This window comes from Cantharellus anzutake, assembly GCF_015039405.1.
Source record: "Cantharellus anzutake strain C23 chromosome Unknown EI90scaffold_4, whole genome shotgun sequence".
In the NCBI taxonomy this organism is placed as follows: domain Eukaryota; kingdom Fungi; phylum Basidiomycota; class Agaricomycetes; order Cantharellales; family Hydnaceae; genus Cantharellus; species Cantharellus anzutake.
In genome coordinates, this window is record NW_024066954.1 from 1080826 (window position 1) to 1105105 (window position 24280).

General features: G+C 48.4%; 10 protein-coding genes across 10 annotated transcripts; 5 read left to right on the forward strand and 5 right to left on the reverse strand.

The window, feature by feature from the left end:
• The first annotated feature begins 1438 nt into the window (after positions 1–1438).
• EI90DRAFT_2965783 (uncharacterized protein) lies at positions 1439–3747 on the forward strand. Its single transcript, XM_039055540.1, has 7 exons — positions 1439–1461; positions 1537–2171; positions 2250–2576; positions 2649–2853; positions 2951–3025; positions 3091–3192; positions 3280–3747. The coding sequence occupies exons 2-7, from the start codon at positions 1873–1875 to the stop codon at positions 3520–3522; spliced, it is 1251 nt and encodes a 416-aa protein (XP_038922347.1). The 5' UTR covers positions 1439–1461; positions 1537–1872; the 3' UTR covers positions 3523–3747.
• Positions 3748–4238: 491 nt separating this feature from the next.
• On the forward strand, positions 4239–5439 carry EI90DRAFT_1735743 (uncharacterized protein). The gene is made up of 3 exons (XM_039052098.1): positions 4239–4316; positions 4475–5279; positions 5340–5439. The coding sequence occupies exon 2, from the start codon at positions 4573–4575 to the stop codon at positions 5245–5247; it is 675 nt and encodes a 224-aa protein (XP_038922348.1). The 5' UTR covers positions 4239–4316; positions 4475–4572; the 3' UTR covers positions 5248–5279; positions 5340–5439.
• EI90DRAFT_3033924 (uncharacterized protein) lies at positions 5391–6066 on the reverse strand (the record flags this gene model as incomplete). The annotated part of the gene is made up of 1 exon (XM_039058484.1): positions 5391–6066. A coding segment is annotated over exon 1 (215 nt), but the record flags the coding sequence as incomplete, so codon positions are not given.
• Positions 6067–8543: 2477 nt separating this feature from the next.
• EI90DRAFT_1737126 (uncharacterized protein) lies at positions 8544–9351 on the reverse strand. Its single transcript, XM_039052100.1, has 2 exons — positions 9100–9351; positions 8544–9026 (listed from the first exon to the last, which is right to left on the reverse strand). Exons 1-2 carry the CDS (start codon positions 9155–9157, stop codon positions 8644–8646), a joined length of 441 nt encoding a protein of 146 aa, XP_038922350.1. The 5' UTR covers positions 9158–9351; the 3' UTR covers positions 8544–8643.
• EI90DRAFT_3150544 (uncharacterized protein) lies at positions 9144–11406 on the forward strand (the record flags this gene model as incomplete). The annotated part of the gene is made up of 4 exons (XM_039065668.1): positions 9144–9716; positions 11002–11059; positions 11154–11201; positions 11302–11406. The coding sequence occupies exons 1-4, from the start codon at positions 9547–9549 to the stop codon at positions 11404–11406; spliced, it is 381 nt and encodes a 126-aa protein (XP_038922351.1). The 5' UTR covers positions 9144–9546.
• A 203-nt stretch (positions 11407–11609) lies between these two features.
• On the reverse strand, positions 11610–14054 carry EI90DRAFT_3285568 (RNA polymerase III transcription factor IIIC subunit-domain-containing protein; the record flags this gene model as incomplete). The annotated part of the gene is made up of 11 exons (XM_039066973.1): positions 11610–11808; positions 11891–12208; positions 12280–12406; positions 12486–12629; positions 12693–12809; positions 12868–12947; positions 12995–13072; positions 13125–13254; positions 13309–13498; positions 13552–13629; positions 13685–14054. The coding sequence occupies 11 exons, from the start codon at positions 14052–14054 to the stop codon at positions 11743–11745; spliced, it is 1698 nt and encodes a 565-aa protein (XP_038922352.1). The 3' UTR covers positions 11610–11742.
• Positions 14055–15683: 1629 nt separating this feature from the next.
• Positions 15684–18214, reverse strand: EI90DRAFT_3033937 (subunit 17 of mediator complex-domain-containing protein). Its single transcript, XM_039058485.1, has 8 exons — positions 18127–18214; positions 17667–18074; positions 17368–17599; positions 17213–17314; positions 16692–17164; positions 16416–16637; positions 16156–16353; positions 15684–16106 (listed from the first exon to the last, which is right to left on the reverse strand). The coding sequence occupies exons 2-7, from the start codon at positions 17951–17953 to the stop codon at positions 16176–16178; spliced, it is 1494 nt and encodes a 497-aa protein (XP_038922353.1). The 5' UTR covers positions 17954–18074; positions 18127–18214; the 3' UTR covers positions 15684–16106; positions 16156–16175.
• A 1892-nt stretch (positions 18215–20106) lies between these two features.
• On the forward strand, positions 20107–22810 carry EI90DRAFT_3033941 (fungal-specific transcription factor domain-containing protein). Its single transcript, XM_039058486.1, has 4 exons — positions 20107–20256; positions 20310–20592; positions 20646–21483; positions 21539–22810. Exons 1-4 carry the CDS (start codon positions 20134–20136, stop codon positions 22350–22352), a joined length of 2058 nt encoding a protein of 685 aa, XP_038922354.1. The 5' UTR covers positions 20107–20133; the 3' UTR covers positions 22353–22810.
• A 288-nt stretch (positions 22811–23098) lies between these two features.
• Positions 23099–23476, reverse strand: EI90DRAFT_3116559 (uncharacterized protein; the record flags this gene model as incomplete). The annotated part of the gene is made up of 2 exons (XM_039062904.1): positions 23099–23180; positions 23238–23476. 2 exons carry the CDS (start codon positions 23474–23476, stop codon positions 23099–23101), a joined length of 321 nt encoding a protein of 106 aa, XP_038922355.1.
• Positions 23477–23517: 41 nt separating this feature from the next.
• Positions 23518–24277, forward strand: EI90DRAFT_3033946 (uncharacterized protein). Its single transcript, XM_039058487.1, has one exon. The coding sequence runs from the start codon at positions 23893–23895 to the stop codon at positions 24139–24141; it is 249 nt and encodes an 82-aa protein (XP_038922356.1). The 5' UTR covers positions 23518–23892; the 3' UTR covers positions 24142–24277.
• The last annotated feature ends 3 nt before the right edge of the window (positions 24278–24280 follow it).

Sequence of the window (24280 nt, forward strand, 5' to 3'; positions counted from 1 at the left end):
ACTGGAGAGTTCTCCTGTATCAAATTGTGGAGTCGCTGATATCGCTAGGTGTGCTGTGTGTGCATCAATCCCCAGCCATTGCTTGGACATAACCGGTCGTAAGGTGAGATTAGATTTCCGTGATGGCAAATCAAGTATGAGTGCAACTACTATTGCACTCACACTTTGGCTAGACTAGGTAGTAATTCTCCCTATCTTGTGGCATGGCACAATGAAAGCGGAAGGGGGTTGGGGTCGGCTTGCGAAACAAAGGGGGGGACATTCGATGAAATCCTTGGAGGACTGGGTTGGTAATATAACGAGAAAGCAGGAATCAATGGAAAGATGCTTTTCGGGAGGTCCGATAGGAAACGCGGTAGCAACGGAGTGGAGGGCCGGATGCGGTGGATCAGGATTAGGTATGGGAGCCCTTCCGTGCAACGTACGCCAAGTGACCCTCGGTGGGCGGTTTGGTTGCACTTTCCTCATGAAAAACTGCTACATAATGAAGTAGTTGGATAGTGTTAGTTTGGTTGGATACGTATACTTTTGACTCCACTGAGGGAGTCCCTTGAACCTGAATGCTGAAAGTGTCGAAGATCACGGCTTAAGGGACAATCGCAAGGTGCACTATAGCAACCCCTTGTGTCCAGGGTCGCAGCTAGATCTTAAGATGACCAATCTCCAAGGAAAGCCTTAAAGGCTACGTTTAGATGTAGCCGACTTGGCAAACCAGCTACACCCGCGCACGCATGTGAACTGATTGGCATTGTGCAACGAAAAAAGGCCGTAACCAACATATTGAAGGTCTTTATCTTGCTTCTTACGCTGGAAGTGAGCTAGGTCATGACCGAGTTGCCACACGGGGTTTGGACGTTCATTCAGCATTCAGCGAAGCTATTCTTATAGAGGCTGGTATCCTGCCTACAGCGAAGCAGACTTTTGACTTTTTTCAAAAGTGACTCGCTTTGGACACATACAAGTCGAACTGTCTCAAAACTTACGTGGACCGGTCATAGCGACTGCAGCTCGAGCCGGAGATAGAGATAGACAAATAGACAAGTATATTCGGCCAACTAGAGATGCAGAAGAGAACATGTGATGAGACAAAAGAAAATGCAATGAAATCTGTTATTCAATGTAGGAGTTCCGTCTCCGGCGGACCCACAGATCATGAATGCCACGCCAGCTTTGGCGCTAAACGTTCCCTCACGACCTCCTTAGCCCCCCTCCCCCCCTCTCCTGGCCAGTATGGAAGACCAGTACGACATTTATAATCTAGATGATGACGCTCCATACACGCCACCACCAAGGCACTGGACATACTACCTCGCGATGGTCGTCATCATTCCTGTCAAGGCCATCACACCGCTTTCCTGGTTGATCGCTATTGGTCAGGCATGGAGACATTTCTTCTCCTTCAGGTCATCTCCTGCCGTATCAGTCTGGGAACGTGCTTTAACATTCTGGGCAATCATAGAGGTAAATATAAAAAAAAAAAAAAAAAATCTTCTCTTCTATTGTTTAAATAACAACCAGCTGCTCGGGCGGGTACAGATATTATTTTCGATTTACAACACCATAATAGTAGCAATTTTATCCAGTAGAGCCCACAACGTGGCCCAAGCAGATCTCGATATCCTGCGGAAACAGTTTAGTCACATCCTTCACCTTCATACGGACACAACATCCGGCAAGCCCATCGTATCTCCCGAACCCTTTCTATCACCACTTTCGTACCCTCCACCTTCTGGGGTTCTGGGACATGCAACAAAACTAGAAGAAGAAGACATCCCCTTCCTTGAGCGCGCTGACCCTCGGGCAATTGACTTCCGGAACAGCCTTCGAACGTGGTTCAACAAGCATCCATGGTCGAGCATATCTCGAAAGAGTATGCGATCGTGGCTTGGTTGGTCTATGTTTACGGCACACTATGAGACGCTGTCCGAAGGTCAGAAGGTTCACATCGAAAGCATCATAAAAATGATAGAGAAAAGAGCTGGTGCTGAGATATCCGAACATCCACCTCATGGAACACCCCATTTGACGCCTTTGAGGATCTCTCTTGACCCACTCAACGTGGAAAACCGGCCCGCTATCGTGTATGCTGTTGTCAATCTGGCAGGTTTCGGTGCCCTTAGGTGGTACGAGTGGAGACACGGCGTGCAGTACGGCACCATCGGGGGACTTGAGTACGTCATTCCTGATGGACCCCCCTCCCCCTCCCCCCTCTCCCTTTCCAGCACACTTATTTCGTGAATAATATGCAGTTATCTCATTCGCATTCCTTCCGGGCCATTGGATATGCCTCGAGGCGACGAAGATAGAACACCTATCCTATTCTTGCATGGCGTTGGCGTTGGTCTCGTCCAACACCTCGTCTTCATCAACAACATCTTAAGCGACACGACTCTCGCAAACCGCATCGTCTTGATACCCATTCAGCCACATATCAGTCAGACAATTTTCCATCCTAATCATATCCACCCTCCAAGGAAGGATGAAATATTGAGAGACCTTCGTTTACTCATATATATGGCGTGTAGCATCGCTGGATTTGAAAACCGACCACAGGTTACTGTGTTAAGTCATTCAAAGTTAGTTCCTTTTATTTATTTATTTATTTTTGGCATTTTCACTTACTAGGCTTAATGCTGGGTTCATTCTAGTGGGACTTCGCTGCATGCTTGGCTGTTGAAGAGTAATCCTGAACTCATTTTCCGCTCATGTTTTGTTGACCCAGTCATCTTCTGTTTGTGGGAAGGAGGTATTCTTTTCCTGGGCGTCCTGACATATTTGGCTCAATCCAAAACTGACGTAATATATATGTCATTAGATGTGTGCTATAATTTTGTGTACAAAGCTCCCAGTAATGTGAGTCCGACCGACCGAAATGTTGTTACGCGACAACATGCCTAATTGTTTGACCACTCACACTGGCCTGGCTGCTACGCTACTTTTGTTGATGTAGGGTGTTGAGGCGTTATCGAAGTATTTCGTTGCATCGGAAATGGGAATAGCGAATTATATCCAGCGCAACTGGGATGTAAGTTTTTTTTTGTTTCTGACCTCTGTACAGTTACTGAAGTATAATTTATGCTCTACTTTCAGTGGTCGGCGAACACCTTATTCTTTCAAGAGATTCCACATCCCCACGACGCATATCGTACTCGAATTTTTCTCAGTGGTCGAGATCAAATTGTGTCTGCCAAGGTCTGTCTGGGCTACCTACAATCACGCTTTGTCCAAGTTTCCACTGATAACAAGTCGTTCTCGTAACTGACTAACCATGCATGGCAGCGAGTGCGAAGGTACTTTGCTTTTCACGGTCTTACCGACGTCGACTCGAAGACCGTTTTCGTTCATGAAGGAGCAACGCATGCGGAGGCAATGTTCCTTGGTGGTGCAGGGCTGAGGTTTATTGTGAATTGGCTCAAAGCGACTGGAATAGGTTCATTGAGTGGAATGGAGGACTTTCAGGACGAGAAGGTTGGTAGGAGTACGTATCCAGTAAGGCTAGATGACGAGAGACAATATTCTTGAAGCTGTGAATATCATGTGGTTCAATAGGATGTGCTGCGGGTGGGTATATCCATTATGTAACGTTGGAGCTGCAGCACCTGGAACATCCTTGGTACAAATAATACAGGGATGCATGGTGGGGGGGTTCATATATATATCGTGACGACTGCTTGTGTATCGTTATCGTGCTGGAGATCGTTCGCGGCCCAGTCCTCCGGCCGGCAAGAAATTGGCCGAAAATTGTTGTGTCATACATAATATGGAAAGCAGGCCGGTGGAAAATATGAGTTCGGCAATCTGGTCGGCGTCGGCGATGTGAGACAACAACTTGAATTTGACTCCATAATATTGTTGAGGTTACATAAGTGAAAAACGTCTCTCCCCAAGCTTACAAAATATATCCTCATGAAATCCCCCCAACTCATTCGATTCAATTTGGTGCTTTTGGCTCCCACTTTTTTTTTCCATTTATGTACAGGCGAGCTCGCATGCGTTCCGGGGTATCCCGAGGGAGGAGGCGGTGTTCCATCAAGTCTATCTTAATTGAGTGTTATATATTAAATTGAGATGATGGAAGCAAATTGAATTGAAGATTCAAGATTAGGGCCCATTTGTATTGTTGATTAAGTAAAAAGAGGAAATGTTGACGCTATTACTTATTTCTACATATATTTTTTTTTTTCCCATGGGCTGTGAGTTTAAAAAGAAGGTTCTTTTTTTTTTCGGGGGGAGGTCTTCAAGGTTATCACTGGTTCCCTCGAAACATTCAAATAGACCGCTCTTATTGACGACAACGGGTGACGGTGACGACCAAGGTGCGTTTTGGGCGTTGTACATATATCCCCCTCCCCCCCCCGTCGAAGAGTTTCGAGCTAACTGTTGTCCTCATCACTTACACGCATCACGTTTTCGTCAACTTTCATCTCATTCTCCCCTCTTCGTCATCGTTGAACAACGAAGAGCGTCCATTTAGCTCATTAACAAACATTCTTTGACCCGAACTCCCGCACTACCGTCTCCACATCACACAACTGCGCTACGCGCTACAGCACACACACACACACACACACGATGCCAAACCCATCAACGTCCTCTGCCCACTCCATTCTCTCACGTCGCATCAACAATGTTACAGGTCCACTCATAACGGACGGACCGGTGCCTCCACGTCTGCGCAACTCTCCTTTCCTCTTTCAAATGACGACTTCCACTTCTACCGCTTCTATACCTTCATCCTATCATTCAACGTCCCCTCACTCGAGCTTACCCCCACCTATACCGATACTGGCAGCAGACGGAAGTACCCATCCAACATCAGCCTGGCTTGATCATGCCGAGTACAGCGCTCCTCCTTCCTCTACTTCCTCTACTTCTTCCACTTCACCTCCATCACCTCAATCACTCTCATTCTCCGTTCCTGGAACACTTCTCCCACCTAGAACGAAGACCACATCAGTGAGAGCAAAACTTCGTTCCCTCTCATCATCTTCCTCTCAACCCCAACCCCACCACCACCATTCAAGTGCGAGTCAAAGTGCAAATGCCAATAGTCACCTCTACTATTCTTCGAGTCCTTGCGAACGAGCAGCCCTTGCGGGATCAGGACGTATCATTCCTTCTATCCAAGTCTCATTGGGTGGTCAACCTTCTTATGCTACTACTACGTTTGGTGAATCTGAAGATGAGGAGGAGGATGGGGAGAAACGAGTCGGAATGGGTGAGGTTCTGTCGATGACAAGGAGATAAGTGAGAACTCTTGTCGGAGCTAGTCGTATTCGGTGGGTCATATTTCCTCGATTATTGAGTGAACGAAGAGCTGACGTTCAGTTATCATACAGCAAAGCTCGACTAGCAGCATCTCGTCCCCCATTCGCACCGATCGTCCACGCACTCGTTCTCTTACCCAGCTCAATCTCCAATCTCCCTAATTCCGAACAACCTACCAAATCGAGAAATCGATAATTTGTCTGCCGATGGAGAAACTTTTCAAATGAATTTGCAAATCATTCGTCCTTTTTGGGCGGATTCGAACTTACATAATGATGCCCCACATATCCCGGTTCTTACCATTCATTCAGCTGACCCCGTTCTCGTTTTTTGTTTTTTTGTTTTTTTTTCATGGAGTGGGAGTGGGAGAATTGAAATTTGCATGTGTACGAGGGGGGACACATGCGGTGGGAATGCAGGGGTGGGTGGGGATTGAGCGCGATGTCTCGGCATGGGGGGGCACACGGCGCTAGAAGCTTGGGCTGTGTGACTTCGGAGAAGAGTATCGGTCCCAGCTATCATGATGACCACCGGATGATGCGACTGGTAACCGGTCGGTCATGAGCGACGCATGATGTGCGTTGCCCCCGTCCGGTGACATGATCGGATCGGATTGCACCAGCACCTGATTGGGTGCTAGCGCTCGCCTTTGTGGAGTCCTCTTGGGACTTGGCCTCTTCTCTTCTCCTGTCCAATGTTCCGTTATGGAAAGCGAAAGCTTTCCTTATTTGTCCCACTTCTACATTACGGCAATTTCCCCCATCCGTGGCTGTTCCCCCCCCCCCCCCCCCCTCCCCCTCTGACACGTTGCCGCGTCAGACGTGTTCGATATCGATATTTCTTTTCTTCTCTTTCCCATCTGGATACCCGTGTTCCATATACCCCCAAGTTCTTGACTCTCCTTTGTTAACGAACGTGTCCCATTTTGCCTATTCATCTGATTCCTTTTCTTCTCATTCTCTTTCAATCCCGATCAGTTCGATAGGTCGGTCTGATCATATTTCTGTGCGTGCGTGCGCGCGCACGAAAAGAACCATACACGTTTTTTATATGTCGCACAACAGTATACCCCCCAACCTCATCAAACCAACGCAACCGCAAACAACTACCGCATTATCTAACATACACGAATTTTACAAACTTGCTTAGTACTTGTGCGGAAACCTTTTTTTTTGTTTTATTCTTTTCTCTTGTGCTAAGAGTTGGGAGGGGGTGGAATATTCTGACCTTCCAACTCCCGCTTTTTTTTTTTTTGTCAGCGATGGCGTGCCGTCCTTTGTACATACACGTATTTCACACGCACAACATATCCGTCGGCCAACCCCGACATGTTTATCTCTGGTAACTTGGTCTCCCAATCTCAGTTACTGGTGACGCAAAGTCTCACAGTGGATCAAACATTTTGTGACGTCGTTTTTAGCGCGTGAAAGACTGGTTCGTTTTACGTCATCGGCTAGAGTGCAGCTAGAAGCTGTGCTACCTTATCGCTCAGGGCCAACCCGCTTACTTACTCGAGGGATAGCGTGGCAGCGATCGTTGCGCAGTCAACCCATGGACACTCATTATTTCCAACTTCCGACCTAACAGACCGTAAAGTACAGTCCTTTAATGATCCCAGTGTGCCTTTGTTCATGTCATTTCGTTCTGCTGAGCCAATAAGTAATCTGCATGGGCAGAGACGCTGCCATGCATGAAGTACTCCATCATTTGAAATGCTATCAGCTGCCCTTCCCAAGTACTGGTGCTCAACGGCCGGGCAAAAACGTGCCAATATTGTGAGGGGGATCCTGTCTCTTGCACTCCTGTCACCGTAAATCTCACAAATTTTTTTTATTCTCTCAATAGATAACGCAACATGGCTATAGCCGGAGGGGCCGATATATCGTTCATTCATGGTTCAAGCTCCAAGCCAAGCCTTACCTTACCTTGATGTCCTCCCCCCACCCCCCAAGCTCGTGATCGGCTCGCCCCTTTCCCATCCCTTTGCGGCATACCTAGTTCTCAGGAGAGTACGTACGCCATGGGTTGGGCGTGCTGCTGGGGGGGGTGGTGCGATTTAAGAATGATGGTATTAATTCGAAGGCCTGTGGTCGGTATAAATTTTTTTTTTTCAAGATGTTCGCGCTAGCATTCTTACTGAGTTTCATCTGATTGTAAGGAGCCACTTTAGTTCTTGTCGTATTTCACCCCCCCCGGAATTCTTAAGACTGGCTAGACTTCCTAATTGCGAAAGGTTTCTTCGTGTTCCTCGGTTCACGTACATACAGCTAGCGGGACTGAGCTAGGTGAGATATCTTTCTTGTCACACGCTTAATTCCCCTCCATGTACCCTAACGCTTTCACGCTGGGGTACGAGGGAAATTATGACACTGAAGATCACTCATTGCACTCGTCTCATGAGACAGGATCGTGATGTTGGACATGTTTCACTAGCTCAGTCTTTTGAGTTTCTTGGTACGTGAATTGCATGCAACCAAACCTTTGTGCTAAAAGGACTTGCAAGAACAAAGAAAAAAAAAAGAGTTAGTTGAGCATGAGCGAGCCAATATTCAGGACTTGCGCAAGCATGCACGCCCGTCTGTTTGTTCCGCACTGGGCATGCTCATGGTCTTGCTGAACCTCTGGCTGAACTACCAAGCAGGTCGCAACGCGCGCGCGCGTCTGGTTCCAGAGACGTGTCCTGCACTTGTTACGGCTGTCGATCCATGCTCTCCAGAGGGGCTTCTGAATGATCTCAGGTAAATGTTTGAAGGACACTGCAGAATGGGCCGGGATTTCACTAGACGACCCTTTGTAGTCTCGACAGTTGAACTCAGCTACAACATAAGGGGCTAGCTAATATGTGTTATGCAGTTGAGCTGATGTCCATACAATTTAATATATATATAATATTATATAAAATCTAATCAACCGATGGCTATTGAGCAGGCTTTGGGAAACTCGTGAGGGACCACTTGTCTGGTTGGTTGCCTCGTTCTTGGGGAGTGTACTGAGGAGTATGCTGTTCCCGAACTTGGAGCCTAGCAATGTCAGCCGCACATCGCGTGTCAATGTTGCTCCAACATCAAAGAAGCAGCTTGCATACCAACAGGGAAGGACTCATCAGGGTTGCCACATGCATAGTGAGTTCAGGTTCAAGATGCTATACGTAATTAGAGGGAGGACAGTGGTATGATTTAAAACACATAATGAACCGTACGGTGCACATAGAGGGAAATTGGAGTCGCGAAAAAAAAACCATTTGAAAGATGCATAGTAAAAATACTCTCATTTTTGACCATGATTAGAGTAATATTTTACCATCAAGACGTTCATGGTGTTTTACCGGAATTCCATACCACGTTATATGCTTGAACCAATTAATTGCACTCTCGTCTATATAGTGTTGTGGGTCTGTGTACGTGTGGGTTCTCGTGATTGTCTTTGTGCATGATGTTGGCGGCGCCCGTTGGGGTTTGGGAAAAAAGCATTTAAGAGATATGCGGATATATCCAAACGATGGATTCGGTGTATGTAGAAGGAAAAAATTAGGTAGTGGGGATCTAGAGGCTGGGGGCTGATCGAGAGAACTACCTGCAAGTGCATGTGGGGGGGTAGTTGGGGGCCGGTAGTGCGACTACATGCATGCAGATACCAAGCTAGCTTGTGGGTGGCGTGAATATGGACTGCCTGCATGTAATCAGAGCGAGTTGCTGCCGAGCGAAGGTTGGGTTGGAGACGAGTGGGATTACGGATACGTACGGAACTGATATGTGGGGCTGGAGATCGAGATAAGAACGAGTATACGTTAATTCCCTAAGCGATAAACGCCCTTCCAACATACACACATACCTCCAGAGTGGGGATGCGGCTTGCGCTTCGCGGACTTCCTCGTTCGCGAATTGGCCATATATATATATATGCTTCTGCCCCATGCTTCGTTGCAACAACAACTCTTAATTCTGGCCGTGAGGGTGAGGTATGCGGAGAGATTCGACAAACGCAGTTTACGAGTTACATGCAGCCCAACTAGGCCCGGGGTGGATCTGATCAGGGAGGACCTGCCTGGTGGCCTTGTTCTTCACCTCGCACGCATGCTTGGCAAATTGCCGGCCGGTGGAGCCAATCGAAACCTGTTAGGCAGGTTGGTGGGTAAGTGGACTCTACATAATGTGAACGCGCGATTCGTAAATTCCGTGATTTGCGCAGGGAAAAAGTGCCACGTTTTTGATCCAAGGGTGTGAGGTGGTATATATATATATATGAACGGACCGAATTGGACAGACTCTTGGAGCTAGTATGGACGGAAGGAGGGGGAAGATGCAAGGTTTCCCCAAAGCTCTTAATTTCCTTAAGAAGCTCAACGGCACTGCTGGTGGTGGTGCTACTGTCGAACACAGTATCACGACAAGAGCGAGCGGGGCTGCTGCATGCAACAGGATGAAGCGCGACTTCGAGCTTCCCTACAGGTTAGTGCCCTCACGCATAAGCCGATTGGTAGGTGTACAGAAACGATGCTAACTCCTGTGCTCGTCAGCGATCGATGAGTGTCGGGAGCATTAGAATAAACTTTCTCTAATACAAATTTCTCCGTAAACATGGAGGAGGGACATCCGTGTTAGGCCTTAATTATGGGCTTGGTTAGGAGACCTTGTCTGTATGCAACCACCCCAAGGGAGGGGCGAATTTCAAGGGGAATCATTGTTTTCACCCGAGAGATCGAACCCGGATTTAGTTCCTATGTTGCCGTGTTTGTGCCATCTCCAACAACTTTCAATCCAGATAGATAGTTGGGACCGAGGGCCAAAAGCGAGCTCTGACAAGCGGTTTCCGCACCCCAAAAGAGATCCCCAAACAACTACACGTCTTTAGAGGAGCGAAGCAATACGTTGCATCCAAACCAACAGAGAGGGCGATGAGCACTGGCCAAAAAACTGCTATGATGAAGTGAAAGCCATCCTCTCCATCTCGTGCAATGAAGAAGCCAATACAGCCATCCCTTGAGTTTCCCCAGCGACAGCGACCAAGTGAAAGTTTATGACCACAACGTAAGCACCCGACATTTCTGCTTCAACAGCTGTCCAGGAACGAATAACAGGGAGCTGAAACCGCGGGCCTGGGATCCAGCGTGTATCTCGTGGTCTGGGTTCCAATCTTCGTTTAGACCATCCAGTTAGCTAGGGTACATTGCTTTCTTTCAAGAACCAGTTCGACATTGAAGGATTCCCTCCAAGGATCCAAGCCAGCGCCAAGCGCTTAATTAAGAACTAACGTTACTGTACAGTTTTCCGAGTTTACGGCAATTTCCAGAGGCCGTCCAATTCTGTAACACTCTTTCCACGTCGGTCATTGCATAAACTCTGTGAGTTTGTCCCTCCCGTTCCCAAAAAAAAAAATTCGATGCAGCATGGTCGGAGAGGAGGGATTGGATGATTGCTGAGATGGGATATTCATCTTGTAGGACTTCTCCGGCCCTGTTTACAACACCCCGATGGCCAAGTCTAAGAAGTGGGTCGTCACATTTATTCGCATCACTTTGGTGGAAAAGGAATGCTCATTTTTCTCTTCCATTTCTTGACATTTATAGTCATACAAATCATAACCAGAACCGCAAGTAAGTAATCCTCCAATACGCTTCGCACATCATCGTGGACGTGGATGCTTATGGATGGAATCTTTCCGTTCTCTCTCGGTTGCCTATCGCTCGGTTCCGGTCGTTGTTTCCTTGCGCACTTCTTGTCTACCCTTCTAAAGGGCTCACCGGAATGGTATCAAGAAGGCTAGAGGACCGGGTCTCAACACAATGAAGGGTGTAAGTTATAGCCACACTTCACACCTTCTCTCTCCGCTTTCAACACATTCACCATGAGCACCGATACCGACTAACGTGGCTCGCCTTTTGTTAGATGGATCCCAAGTTCTTGCGAAACCATAAACGCGTCCTAAAAGGGATGGTAAGTCATGGCCATAACCCGTCCAATCTTTGCTGCTTTTTTTTTTTTTTTTTGGCGGGGTATCCCCGGACTGATAAACCCAAATCAACACTTCGAATAGGCCCGAAAGCGCAGAGAAGAGGCCAAGGCCAAGGCAGAAACCGAGGGGAAGACCGAAGGTGATGCGACCGAAAAGGCTGCCCCAATCGAAACCGAAGATGCTTAATCCCATTCCATTTTTTTACACGACTTTTCCCGCTCTCACCTCCTCCGAATTGCATCCTGTGTATATGTGTGCAACGGATTTACCTTCTACTCCGCTTATATCATTTTTGACATGCACATGTAAAGAAAGTACTCTCATGTTCAGTCTATGCATTAATGGCTTGAGAACGGAGCGCGCAGCGTATTGAGCGGATTAAAGCGACTGGGCAATTTACGCGGAGCGGTGATGAATGGGGCCAACAAGCTTTTTATCACGGTAGGCATGCCCCATGCAAATAATCTTAACATTAGTATTGATTGGTCCAAGCAGGCCAAGGAGGGTTGCGTCTTCTTCAGATCAACCAATATCCATCTCTCTGCCTGTGTCATCCTCCCTTCTGAGCTGGGCCTGGAGTCTGGCCGCCTGAAACAAACAAACAAGACCAAATGTTCAGTATAGTACACATCTCTCTCTCTCAAAAATTGAGATGAAAATAAGGGCTCACCCTTCTTTCATCTTCCGTCAACCGAGCCTTCGCTCGATTCCTCTTCTTTGTATACTTCTTTAATCGAACGGCAGCTTTGCCTTTCAGCACAGAAGATTTTCCACTCTTCTTAAGCCTTCCTCCCTCATACTCTTCCCCCCCATCTTCATCTTCATCGGGTCCATCCTCTTCCTCAGGTGGTGTAACGACTGCTTCTTCCCAAGAGGCCATGCACTCTTCGTCTGTGTAGATAATGCCCTTACTAAGCCCTTCGTATTTCTTCCTCATAAGGGCTCGTATGAGTGTGAGTGGTGCACTCTGCCACCAGCCATCCGTATCCTACTCACATACACATAAGCAAAGACGAAATTAGGCACAACTACTCCAAAAAAAGGCGGATAGAAGCCTACGTCAAATTCTGTTCGCCAATAACTTGGATCCTGAAGTAAGGACTTGATAACTGGATCGACGATATCGCAGACTTGAAATCCTGACATTCCCGGAATCATCGTCTTTCCGTCATAAATATGCGATTTTCTGCCCGATAATCGAGAGGTGCGGGCGAAATCCAAATGAATGAACAGAGAACACTGGAGAAAATTGTCTAGGGACGCACATGTTTCTTTCGATCGTAGGTGTCGTTGTTGGTGGCAAGGCACTACCGGATGGACCGGTGTTATCGACGGGTTCAGTTTTCCCCCCTGGTCGTCTATTCCTCGGTACCGCAGATTCTACACTCCGAAAGTAAATACGCTGGTAGCTGAGAAGGCAACATCAGTGTCCAGGAGCGCAGTAAGAAGAGATCTAGTGAAGGTGACCTCACATTCTACTGTCCGAGTTCACGCGAGGGTCATAGCCATATCGAACGAGCAAGTCGTGGTAGGGACCATCTCTGAATTGATACCCCACCAAACTGTACACGTTCTTTGCGTTCAAATTCCTGGTTGGAACCGTAACGATTATAAGTGGTACATCGAAGTCGCAGGTCATCAGCATACTGCTGGAGATCCCTCGCTTCCCTGGCACTCAATTGGTTCTGAAGAGCAACACGCGACCAAATGGGTCTTGTTTGGAATACCTGGGAGTATTTGAGTGTCAAGGACCAACATCCTCCTCGATACTCACTGTTTTAACCCTTTGTAGAAGTTTCTCATCTACCTGTGATTCTTTCGCTACAACGTTCGATGGCGGCTCTTCGGGAGTCTGAAAATCAAAGGTCAAGTCTTAACATTATAATATGAGAATATGTTCGTACGGGCTCGTCTGTGGATATAAATGTAACGCCCACACCACTATAACGGCGTTTGTTGAGGAGCCTTTGCTTTTCTAGACCAGTCTTCTTGTCCGTAAAAGTTTGAACGATAGAGGTAGGATTTGCCTTATAGCTGCGTCCCACGTAAATATCGAAAGAGAACGAAATGTGAAAAATGTACTATTACTTGTAAACCTGGGGGATCGTCTGCCGACTCAAAATCGGTGGTGGCATGAGGCGTAAATTGCTTCGTGATGGCCATTTGGAAGGAGACTCGGGTTCTGTGATACCTTCGACATATTCCTTCCCGGATGGTGGCTCTTGCACAACATAATCTTCAAGCTCAGGTTCAAACGTGAATCCCTGAAATTGGCGCGCTAAAAAACCTTGGTCCTCAATTAAATAATGGCTTCACATTGAGAGTGCACACCATCCATGGTCTCTGCTGAAGCGCGAAGTTGGGATATCCGGTCATTGGGGTCAGGTTGGAAATGGAAATCCGCCAAAGCTGAAGAACATTCATGAAGGGAACAGCGATCAGAGCCAAGCAGACTAGTACAGACCCCTGAATCTAATGGTACGACTCGCAGATCCAATAATAGTTGCAGTAAATTCCCCCTCCGCCTCTTCCTCATGAGTGTGTATTCTGTTCCTCTTCTTCCTCTGAATAACTTCGAGCACAAGCTTATTAGTTTTCACAATATTCCCCTGAATAGGATGAGCAAAGAGGTTCCCTGGCTGAAGCCATAACTGAGGCGCTGGCGCTGGCTGAGCATGCTTCCGGAGTGACGCGTCGAGAGACTTTATTCCGCCTAAAGCAGCCACTGCTTTGTCCACAGACGTTGATTCTACGTAGCCGGGATACTCTACAGAGTAGTAATGCGTCGAAGGCAGCACGTGCTCAGGCGCATCGTCGTCTCGATTTTCAGACATACGGCGTATGGATCTTTCGTAGGTTTGATCGTGACCGGGACGCGTCTCGACCCAAACAAGACGAAACAACTTCCGCGAGCTTGACTCACAACCTTGGGGATTTGGGGATCTTGTCAAGGGCTGAACGACCCCATCAATGCTGAGAGCGGCCCTACTTCTGAGGGCGGGTACACTGCCTAAACTAGTTTCGAAGCTGTCTCACACTGCTTTGCGCCGATCCTTCTCGACTACTTCTTTTCGTTATGCAGACCCAAAGGATGGGCACGAGATAGCGCAAAAATCTTTCTCACACCCAGCTTTGCAGAAAGTCTTAGAAAGTCCTGAAGTCATTGACTCACTGAGGCACTTGGCCCAAATCCTTCAGAAAAATGGTATGTGCTCTGAGTCTGAGATTGTCAGCCCGTGACCATGTAATTTGAAGGAGTGCGGCTCGACGAGGGGAAGTTACCGGGCCCCATGTCACTAATCAAGATACTTTCTATGCCGGAAGTGAGAGAGGCAACACAGGTGACGATGGAAAAGTTCAAGGCCGCTGGGATTAATATGGATGCCAAGGTTTACTGTTCCTGCTCTCTCATCTTGCCTAGATTATTAACACGATTCTATTGATAGACCGCACTAGAAATATTTAAATCCATGAAACTGTGAAATGATCATGATCTACTTCTCAGGCTTGGCTATGTAATTCCCGGCTGGTTTGTGCATATGTACTACATCTTTGCCTGTCTCTATTAGTGCGTGGGAGCTCAGGAGGTCAACGGATTGACTAGCACCAGCACGGATAGCCATATTCCGGCCAATCGTTTGCGGCAGATTCATGGTTATTCTTATTTCGATCCGGATTGGTCGCGGCACCTTGAAAGACTGATGGCAAATTAAATCAACCTTCACGTCTCGTAACATAGGATGACTGAGATTCTATCAGGAACGAATCACTGGGATCTGTGGTTACTGGAGTCCTGCCTAAGGGCTCTCAGCCGCCCTCAGATCCCCAAATATCCATTGCCAAACTGCTAGGCGGCGATTCCAGGCAGAAATACCTGGTCGCTTTGGACACTTAGACACCCTGAGCAGAACTGCTTCGGGAAACGGACCAGCCGGTCTGAAAAGCTTCGCAGAGCCAATAAGCCGACAACTGTGCGGAATTTCCGGCTTCCAGGCACCACGGAGAATACCCTTCGGGTCATTCGCCCACAAAGGCTGAAACCGTAACTCGCTTGCATCGTTGTGATGCAGTCCTGTGGGACACCCTACTGACAACAAATTGCTTTTAGGTTAGTTTGCCTCATGCAACTGAACGGACTCGACCTAGACCGAAGTCATTTGGACTTGACTCCAGATGCTGCAACACTCTTCCCTAGAATCTGCGCCATTTTTGTGTGGTGCGGCATGGGTAATGGGCTGATTCCGGGGCATTTCTTCGTTTCCTTGAAGCCGAACCTCGTATCCGCGCCAGCACGCTGCTGATTTACACGTTGGTCGGCTAGCCATGTTCATTCACGAAACGTATGGTAACTAAGGGTTGCTTCGCTAAGTTGAATCCTTTCAGCGGCAACATTCTGTTTGGGAGTTGTCATTGCCGAGGGCGTACCTCGATATGTCGTCTTTGATGCGCACCTGTCCATAGCACAAAGACTGGGATTTGGCACCTCCCAGATCATATATTCAGCGGATATCGTTAAGGTACAAATGTGGTCGGTGCGCCCAAGCATGTGGTGCGCGCCGCATTTACGAGTAAGGAGGCTCGTTCGATCTCACTAAGCTCACATCGCGTTCGAACAGCATTTAGGTCCATTCGCATCTTGCAAACTTCCCTTGGCGCAGTAGCGGTCTCTGCCCGCGGGGCAATTCATTGCGCCTCATCGAGCGGCCGTCGAGGGATGTCCACGTGCCCAAGCCTCAAGGGAATATTATTCACTCAGTTTACCGCATCACATAAGTGTACGCTGAGAGTGGCGCCCGGTAAGGGGTGGGCGTGCCCTGTGTCTCTCGGCAGAGAGTTGGCAGAGGCGTACGTCGCGCAGGGAACTTGATCATGAAAATCTGTCCGCCTGGTCCTGCATGAAATATTAACTTGCCACAGGGATGGTTATAAACGTACACATGCAATTGGATCGTGTTTCATGCCGCTTTGAGGGACCGACACAAAGCTCGGAACCATGACTTGAGTGTGCCAGTGGTCGAAGGGAAGACGCCAAATTCCTCCGTACGTGCTCGAACGCCACCATCCTCGGTGGGAGTTTGGATGTAAACACGACACTTCAGCTTGAAATTGTCATCGAACCGGACTCTGACTCGCCTACAAACAAAGCCATTAGATGGTCAGTTATAAGATGCAGTAAGGACCACTTGCATTAACACTTGCTCCCCCATTCCGCGATACATTCAGATTCCAAACTCTCAATCGCCCATCTACCCCCTAGTCTGCGCTCTGCATCATCCTTTAAACTCGTGATTATACGGACGCCAACTTCAGTCCGCAGCAGATCGCGCATCACGGCCAGATCTGTTATGCTGAAATCACTATGGGGAAGGTGCGCTGTGAGAGATGTGGGTGATGAAAATGTGAATCGTAGGGAGTGTCTGTCGGAACGTCGGTAAACCACTGCTCTGCCGGATCTTCGGTGGAGGACTCACTTGTCATCGATCCATACGAGAGCCTCTCCAGTAACCTCTACACCTATCCACGAGGATGAGTTGTCAGAAGGAGTATGATTCATTTCCGGATAACTTAAGAGGGAACTAATAAGCTCCGTCGGGTCGTTGCCAACAGCCGTGAAGACGACGTTGCAGGGGACCCCCACCTCAGTTAATCCTACCTGCAGCGCCTCGAACAACCTTTTCAGAGACACGCAAAACGAGTAGTACTGAAGCAACGATACGATCGGAGCCAGAACAGACGGAGGACGCAAAACTCTGGAAGGGGAAAAGGGAGCATCGACCTTGTTTGCTAGCTGGGACCTTGGGTGCGACCGTGATTGTTGGTAGCGATGATAGCGGATTAATAGTAACACGAGGACATCTGACAATAGCGAGCAAATGAGTGCGTTTGGGCTGTTCGAGTCATCTTCTATCTTGGGATCATTTATATCAGGATCGTCCACGCGGATCTGTCAAGAATTTAGTATGGACAGAAGCGAGTATGGGGCGGTGCAGACCAGCTCAAAGTTAGCTTCAATATCTTTGGCTGCCATCATCGTTATTCTTGTCTCCGAAACAGTTGCAGCGGCACTTGGAAAAGTTCCAGCCTCTCGTATGAGCTGGATGAAAGAAGATGAGGGCAATTTTGTAGGAGCTGCCCTGGGAAACGCACCTCCGCGAAGATTTCCTGCTCAACGATTTCTCTTTGGGCCACAGAAACACGATTCTCGAGTGACGCGCTTTCATGGTCTTGAACCAAATCAATCATATTGGAGTAGGATTGATTATCATCTTGTGACGCAATGCTGATTTTTAGGCGACGGTGTTGCCTTAAGGTAAAATTAAGGGAGTTTCCATCTTCCAGGTCCTCGGCATCCTCTTTAAGTAGAGCCGTGGCTTGCCGCCTGAACCGGGTCGGGGCTAGGATGGGCTGGTAAGTCAACGGGAGGATGCGAGAAAGAAGGCGGGGACGTGCAATGCTCCAATCCATAGGATATTAGGAAATCTCGAGCATTCCCCAACTCGGCTCGCCCCCGGCTTTGAGACGCTTGGGGAAGCTTCGGAACCAGTGGCCAATTTGCACTCCTCAAGGAAAGTGCTTGTCCCCAGTGGATTTCTGCCCGGCCAACAAATGAATCGATATGGTCGGCGGCGCGTGATATGATATCTGATGCATCCTTCAACGATCGATCCTTAGTCCCAATAACAATCTGCTCGTTGAGGGCTTTGGAGGAAGGCTTCTCATCTTCTGGATACATGGCGGTTACGCCAATTGCACCCTTCGACAATATTGGGTGAATCGGTGCCTCGGAGGAGCTCCCTGCAGACAAAAGGGCATTGACAACATCGAGAGCCTGAGACAGCTCACCGCCGGCAGTGCTACCGCGGTTCAGTTCCCTGGAAACGCGAATGAATACGACTATCAGCTCACTCAAGTTTAATTAATAATTCTTGACGCAGCTTCGAGAGCTCGTCATAGGTTATGTCGCCCTCTTTGTCTGGAGGGCCATGTTCATCCCTTCTCACTTCCTCAGACGGCTCTAATTCCTCAACGTTGTCGATGGTAAGATTAGCAAAATCCGCGCCGCGCTCAGCAATGATCTTTGCAATAGTTTCTCTTAATTGCGTCGCTGTATCTTTTTTTCTTCTCGCGGGGTTTATCATCGATTTGTATGACGATGTTTCGTGAAGGAGTTTTGCTTACTGAACATAAACAGGTTTCCCACCAGCAATATCTTGGATCACATTTCCGCGCGCAGCCGCCGAGATGAAGCTGGACTCAATCGCCAGTGCCAAGCTTGTTTGTTCAGGCCCGACGTTGGACATCGAGCTCTAAATCCAGTCACGCCACCATCTGGCGTCAGCCGGAGACATATTTCTAGTTTCTTGTTTCTGTCTTTCCCTAGTAGACAGCAAAGTCGACGAGAAAGAAGACACTGCATCTGCTCTCTTTCAACACCCCTTCGCAAAATTATCACCTCCCCCCTCATGATGGGCTCACCGAAGAGGATTCGCACCTCACCATCGATTACCCACCCGATTCCATATTCCAAAACAACCCTGAAGACTGCTCCAATTTGTGTAAGCATAAACCCGCTAGCTGTGCATATCAGCTGGCTTGCATCTACAGACGTCTGTACGCGTTCACGAGCGTGAACCATCTGGACCAAGTATGTATTATTGCCATCAATCTCGCAAAGCCATCTGACACCCATTTCGGTTTCATCGGCTGTCACAAATTTTATGCATTCAAGACAAAGATTGGTAAGAATGGCATAGGCTGCAAGTTGCGCTTTCTATTCGAAACGCGCAAAACAATAACAAATAACTACGAGAGTCTGACAACCTCACTCGTTTGCTTTCGAAAGGCATGAGAATCACATCATCACCAGTTCATGTTTCAGTGTGCGGTTTCTACACGGTATTCAGTTAAGATGAAATCCATCAAAGAGCTTTGGGATGTGCTGAAGCACGAACACCAAGAGGTGTGGCAATGGAAGCTTGTATTTGTCATCCCGAAGGATAGGGACCGGAAAGCAAAAGAAAGCCCACTGAGGCCTTGATGACAGCGGTGTCTCAATTTGCGTCTGGAGGATAATGTGCCACCCCTGAATGAACAGTGTTGTAACACTTGAAGCATGTAATGCGGAACCGTGATAACCCATACCCGCAAAGTAGATTGTGGCTGTGATGATTCTTAGTCGGGGTAAGCCGCCAGACTGGAGTCATTTTGTTCCCAAACTGGCCGCGAGCAAAAGATCGGAGAGGAATGGCGAAGAGTGACATGGATGAAATAGACCATTTCTCTGATGCGGGGCCCTCTCTTCCCGTCAAGAGGAAACCAGGAGGCTTAGGAATCCCACAAGAGAAGAGGAAGCGCACAAGAGGTACGATATATTCTAGTTGTTCCTCAACTGCAACTGCAACTGATTTTCATTCCCTCGCATTGTAGTAAGCTACTCTTGCTCGGAATGCCACCGAAGGAAACAAAAGGTGCCGTTGTTTGAGTGAGGTCCCCTTGAGGCTCGCTTATCTCCTTGGCCAGTGCGACAGACAGCAGCCATGTGGGCATTGTGTTGCACGGAAAGTACCTGAACTATGTCATGCTTACCAGCCTGGAAAGTCAGAAGGAGATTTACACCTGCGTTTAGCCCGCGTGGAGCAACTTTTGGAAATGGCGCTACCACATTTAATGCATTCCGCCTCCCCTGGCAGGCACGGAGATAATTCAACTCACTCCCATAACATCCCTATGTCCAACCGCGATCATTCTACCCCTAGCTCTCAGGACCATGAGCAAGACGATGCAACGAAAGAGGATGAGGTGCCAAATATAGTAGGCAATTTACAGGGTAATGGTCGATTTTTCGGTGCTTCCGCCCTCGGCAGTGTCAATTCCACTCCGATCATAGAGCAGGTCGAGCGACTATCTCCAACGATGCCGAAGGCGCCATCATACGGAGTGCAGACACATCTAGAAACTTCCTCTCTCGACGAAGCCGCGGTGGCTGCGGAAAGGTTGCGGAGACTCGTATCAGAATGTGGGGTGCAACCGCACAAGGTGCGATGGTGTTGATCTCGCGAACATGTTCGAGTCACTCACGTTACTTCTAGGTTGAGGAGTTAATCCGCGACTTACCGCCCAAGAGTTTTGCGGACGACTTAATTGACTACTATTTCGAAGAAATAAACTTCACCAGATATCCTATATTTGAATCTGCATTTCGCACCTCCTATGAAGCCCTGGTCTCCAAAGCGCACCGTCCTCATGCTCTCGATGTAGTATTCCTCCCCCTTGTCTTTGTGGTGCTTGCCATTTCTGTCCACCTAGCCCCTGACACTCTCGTAGGGGATGCCAAACAGAGACGGCTCACCAGCCAAAGGTACTACTGGTCCGGTATGCATTTGATGCTTCTGTAGCGCAGCCTTCCATTTACACAATTCACACAGCCAGAAGGTCGATGCTTATCGCCGCATCAATTGGCGAATCCCTGGAACTTGTCATAGCCCGGTTACTGGCAGCGCGCTACTTGACGATAATACGACGTATCGTTGAGAGCTGGAATGTTCTTGGTACTGCTGTTAGAACCGGAATGTCATTAGGTCTCCACCGTGATGGAACCAAGCTCGGCCTAGACCCTTTCCAAACTGAGTACAGGAGGCGTGTGTGGGCTTATTTGTACCATGCTGACCGTGCCTATGCACTTGTGCTCGGGAGACCTCACAGCATTCAGGATGACTTCTGTGACACGCTACCTCCCAGCAATACCGACGATTCATTTCTTTCTTCTCAGTCCATAGTCCTACCCAAAGACCCGCCCCTTAGCCAGCCAACCGTGATGACGTTCGTCGTCCTTCGCCATGCTCTTTCTCGAATCATAGGCCACATTGTCTCACACTTTCAGCAAGTCAAGCCGACACATTACAGCGACGTTCTCGGCCTTGATGATGAGCTGCAACGCTTCATCAGAACGTTACCGCCGCATTACTCCCTCAATCCCGATAAAAGCTTGGACGAGACTCATCGCTTCATTCCCGTTCATCGTTTCTTGATTGTGTCCGAGGTTTTCTTCATCAGGATATCGCTTCACCGCCCTTACATGTTGCGAAAGCTAGATTCCGACCGCTTCGCTTTCTCAAGACGTGCCTGCTTTGACTCCGCTATATCCGATTTTGCGGTGCGCCAGGACTTCAGGCAGCATGTTCCAGCAAGCGTCATAAAGCGTGTGCGCGGTGGATATCGCGAATTCCAGTCTGCCATGATAGCAGGAATATATCTCGCACTAGAGTAGGTGTCTGCCCTGAACGACTCGCTTGGGTGTAATGAACCAATTTCTTCGCAGGCCGCATGGCTCAGATGCTTCGACCATGCATAAGATTCTGGACACATTTCTTAGTAACTACGTATCAGACCCCGATGAAACCACAATTCGAGAATTGAAGATTATCGAACTCCTCAAAAACAAATCCCTTTCAGTGGCCGCTGGAGGCCCAATTCAATCACCGGTGCCCCGGAAAGCGACGCCCCTGCCATCAGAGAAAGGCGCCACTTCAGGCTCGGGCTCTTGGCCTACTGCTCCCCAAACCCCAACGAGTGTAGCCACTTCGACGACAGTAGGTCATGACGGCCCTCCAGAGGCCAGTATACTACTCGAGCTCGGACAACCCCGTCAAAGCCTCACAAATAGTCCCGATACGAGGACTATGGCTATGACACCAGCCTCACTGGCTCAAGCTGCTTCAGCGACATCTCCTCGATCCTCCTGGCCTCCACGTCCGACCACTGCTGTGCGAATCAGCAGCCAGACGGAGGCGTCTTTCAGATATACCACTGCTCCTGATATATCGAACGGCAGCCCCCTCGACGAAGAGGAATCGGCACAGAGATTGCTTGACCATTGGGTCAATAATGCACAGGTGGATTCTGTTGGCGGGGGATCGTTTGGGATAGGGAGCTTTGACGTCAGCAATATTCTCCCCAGTGCATGGTCCACCACTAGAGATATTGATGGTGATGGGTCTCTCGGCCCATTTTCGCAATCGGACTCTCTCGACGCGTCCGGCGCATCTCCTAGTGGGATTGGCGATGCTCACGCAGATTATAGCTATTGGGAGAATCTAGTGGAACATATTAGGGCCTCGGGAGGGATATCGTGATTGAAAGCATCCCTGTTCTGTGCAAATCGATGCTAGCACATTTACCTGTGAGTTGTTTTAGCCTGATTTTATGTACTTTTAGTTGGTTGTGTCGTGTATTGGTACGAGCTCGAAGGGCTGGATTCCTTATGATCGGTTTCGGGGACATGAACAAGAGACTTCGAAAGTGCTAGCAACCACGAAGGGCCCCAGCAGTCTACTCCAATAGAGGCTACCTCAACAGCTTCACTCAGGTTCCTCAACGGACTTCCGTTGATCATGAATACAAGACCGTCAAATGGACGAAAAACATGATCCGTGGAGAGAGCTATCCAGTGCCTCATATAGTAGATGGGCAGCTGATTGGGCCTTCGGAAAGAAAAGGAGCCGTGGGATGGAGTACGGGCGTCAGCATAGTAGCCTCGAGCGGAAAAGATACCTGTGTTTGTTCTACTTATTCGTGAATCCCGCAAACAGTTAATTTGTGGATATTTTCGGCAGTGCTTTGGTCAGATGCTCAAGGCCGCAGATCTGCATCCCTTCGGCAGTTCGATGCACATCTGCAGCGAAACACAGCCATCTTTCTTGGGGATGAATCAAACAACGAGGGAACTAACTGCTCATATTTCCGTAAAGAAGGTTACTAAGTATGATAATGTCCAAGTGATTAGAAATGCGCGGTGTGATACGGCCAACGTCGGGGAGTTCTTGTCCAGGGGACATCAGATCTCATGAACTATTGAAAAGGACGGCATGAGGCTCACGAATCAGTCAGATTTTTCTTTAGGAGGCTGAGCGACACATTCCGTAGAACGTGCTTCGTTTTCTTTTCGCAACTCTGCAACATAGCTGAAATTAAAACATAAGCACAATACAACCAATGTAAGAGCCGAAGCGTCTGCGCACAGCTTCACACTAGCCCAAAGTCCAAGCTCAATGGCTATTAGTGCGACAAAGTGGAGGCTCTTGGACATGATCAGCAGGAGCACGAAAACGGAGAGGAGTAACCCAAGCGAACAATCTAGGAGGAGTATAAAAGTGGGGTCCAATGATGACCCCGGAGTCATGATATGTGAGACAGCATTCTCTATTGATGGAGTGCGATTTGAACTTGTCTTGCTCTTCAGCAAGCCGTCGGACGACATTGCAGATGATGACTCGACACAGCCACTAAGTAAATCCCAGCTTCTGTGATCCACATTGACCTGTCAAATGGATTTTCGCTTCGCACCACGCCCATACCCACACTGCAGGGCACGCAGTAACGCCCAAAAACCAGGTCACGTCGCCACTAACGATGTGACAAGCATGCTATAAAAAGGGCCCTCCTTATGTTCCACAGAGTTATATATAATTCCGGCCAATGCTTCTGTGACCGTGGTTTTGCAGGAAGTGGAAGGGTGAATTATATGAAGTCAAATTTGGTGACCCTGGTCCCGCTCGCCTGTCACTGAATCAGGTCTGAACACGTTATGAGCGTATCCTTGAATCTTCGAGATTTTGACGTCTGTGACTTCGAATTTCGTCGACCTGAGGATGCACCTCCTGGCGCCCGTCCATCATGGTAACCTCTCAGAACGATGGCTTGTCGCAGCGGTATGGATGTGGCCAGTATATGCTTGCAGGGTGTTCCCACACTATCCCCATGTGCTTTTTGTTTGGGTATTGGTGTCTGGTCAGCTGGATATATCTACTGACTTCAGGTCTCGTTGCTTTTCACAGCGCGGTATCCCACTTCTCAGATTCGACTCGTAAACACCCTAGAAACCAACTACACAGCATGAACGCGCCTCGCATCTTGGAGGAATGAAGTAAATATATGGTATTGATATAATCATATGGCATATGTGAAGACTATTCGAGCATGTATGATTGTATCTTAGTAGATACATGATACAACCTTACTGCTTGCGCACCCACAGATGAACAAAATGACAAAATCCTATATA

What these genes read in the sequence shown, in the direction of transcription:
- EI90DRAFT_2965783 (XM_039055540.1), top strand. Translation starts at nt 1,873, where the DNA reads ATGCGATCGTGGCTTGGTTGGTCTATGTTTACGGCACACTATGAGACG. An exon ending in TGTACAAAGCTCCCAGTAAT is followed by an intron (nt 2,854 to 2,950) that starts GTGAGTCCGACC and finishes TTGTTGATGTAG; the next exon opens with GGTGTTGAGGCGTTATCGAA. An exon ending in ATCAAATTGTGTCTGCCAAG is followed by an intron (nt 3,193 to 3,279) that starts GTCTGTCTGGGC and finishes CATGCATGGCAG; the next exon opens with CGAGTGCGAAGGTACTTTGC.
- EI90DRAFT_1735743 (XM_039052098.1), top strand. Translation starts at nt 4,573, where the DNA reads ATGCCAAACCCATCAACGTCCTCTGCCCACTCCATTCTCTCACGTCGC.
- EI90DRAFT_1737126 (XM_039052100.1), bottom strand. Translation starts at nt 9,157, where the DNA reads ATGGCCAATTCGCGAACGAGGAAGTCCGCGAAGCGCAAGCCGCATCCC. An exon ending in GCCGCATCCCCACTCTGGAG is followed by an intron (nt 9,027 to 9,099) that starts GTATGTGTGTAT and finishes CTCGATCTCCAG; the next exon opens with CCCCACATATCAGTTCCGTA.
- EI90DRAFT_3033937 (XM_039058485.1), bottom strand. Translation starts at nt 17,953, where the DNA reads ATGTATCCAGAAGATGAGAAGCCTTCCTCCAAAGCCCTCAACGAGCAG. An exon ending in CTCGTATGGATCGATGACAA is followed by an intron (nt 16,638 to 16,691) that starts GTGAGTCCTCCA and finishes ACGTTCCGACAG; the next exon opens with ACACTCCCTACGATTCACAT. An exon ending in ATCGCGGAATGGGGGAGCAA is followed by an intron (nt 16,354 to 16,415) that starts GTGTTAATGCAA and finishes CTTTGTTTGTAG; the next exon opens with GCGAGTCAGAGTCCGGTTCG.
- EI90DRAFT_3033941 (XM_039058486.1), top strand. Translation starts at nt 20,134, where the DNA reads ATGCCGAAGGCGCCATCATACGGAGTGCAGACACATCTAGAAACTTCC. An exon ending in CCAAAGGTACTACTGGTCCG is followed by an intron (nt 20,593 to 20,645) that starts GTATGCATTTGA and finishes CAATTCACACAG; the next exon opens with CCAGAAGGTCGATGCTTATC. An exon ending in GGAATATATCTCGCACTAGA is followed by an intron (nt 21,484 to 21,538) that starts GTAGGTGTCTGC and finishes ATTTCTTCGCAG; the next exon opens with GCCGCATGGCTCAGATGCTT.
- EI90DRAFT_3033946 (XM_039058487.1), top strand. Translation starts at nt 23,893, where the DNA reads ATGGTAACCTCTCAGAACGATGGCTTGTCGCAGCGGTATGGATGTGGC.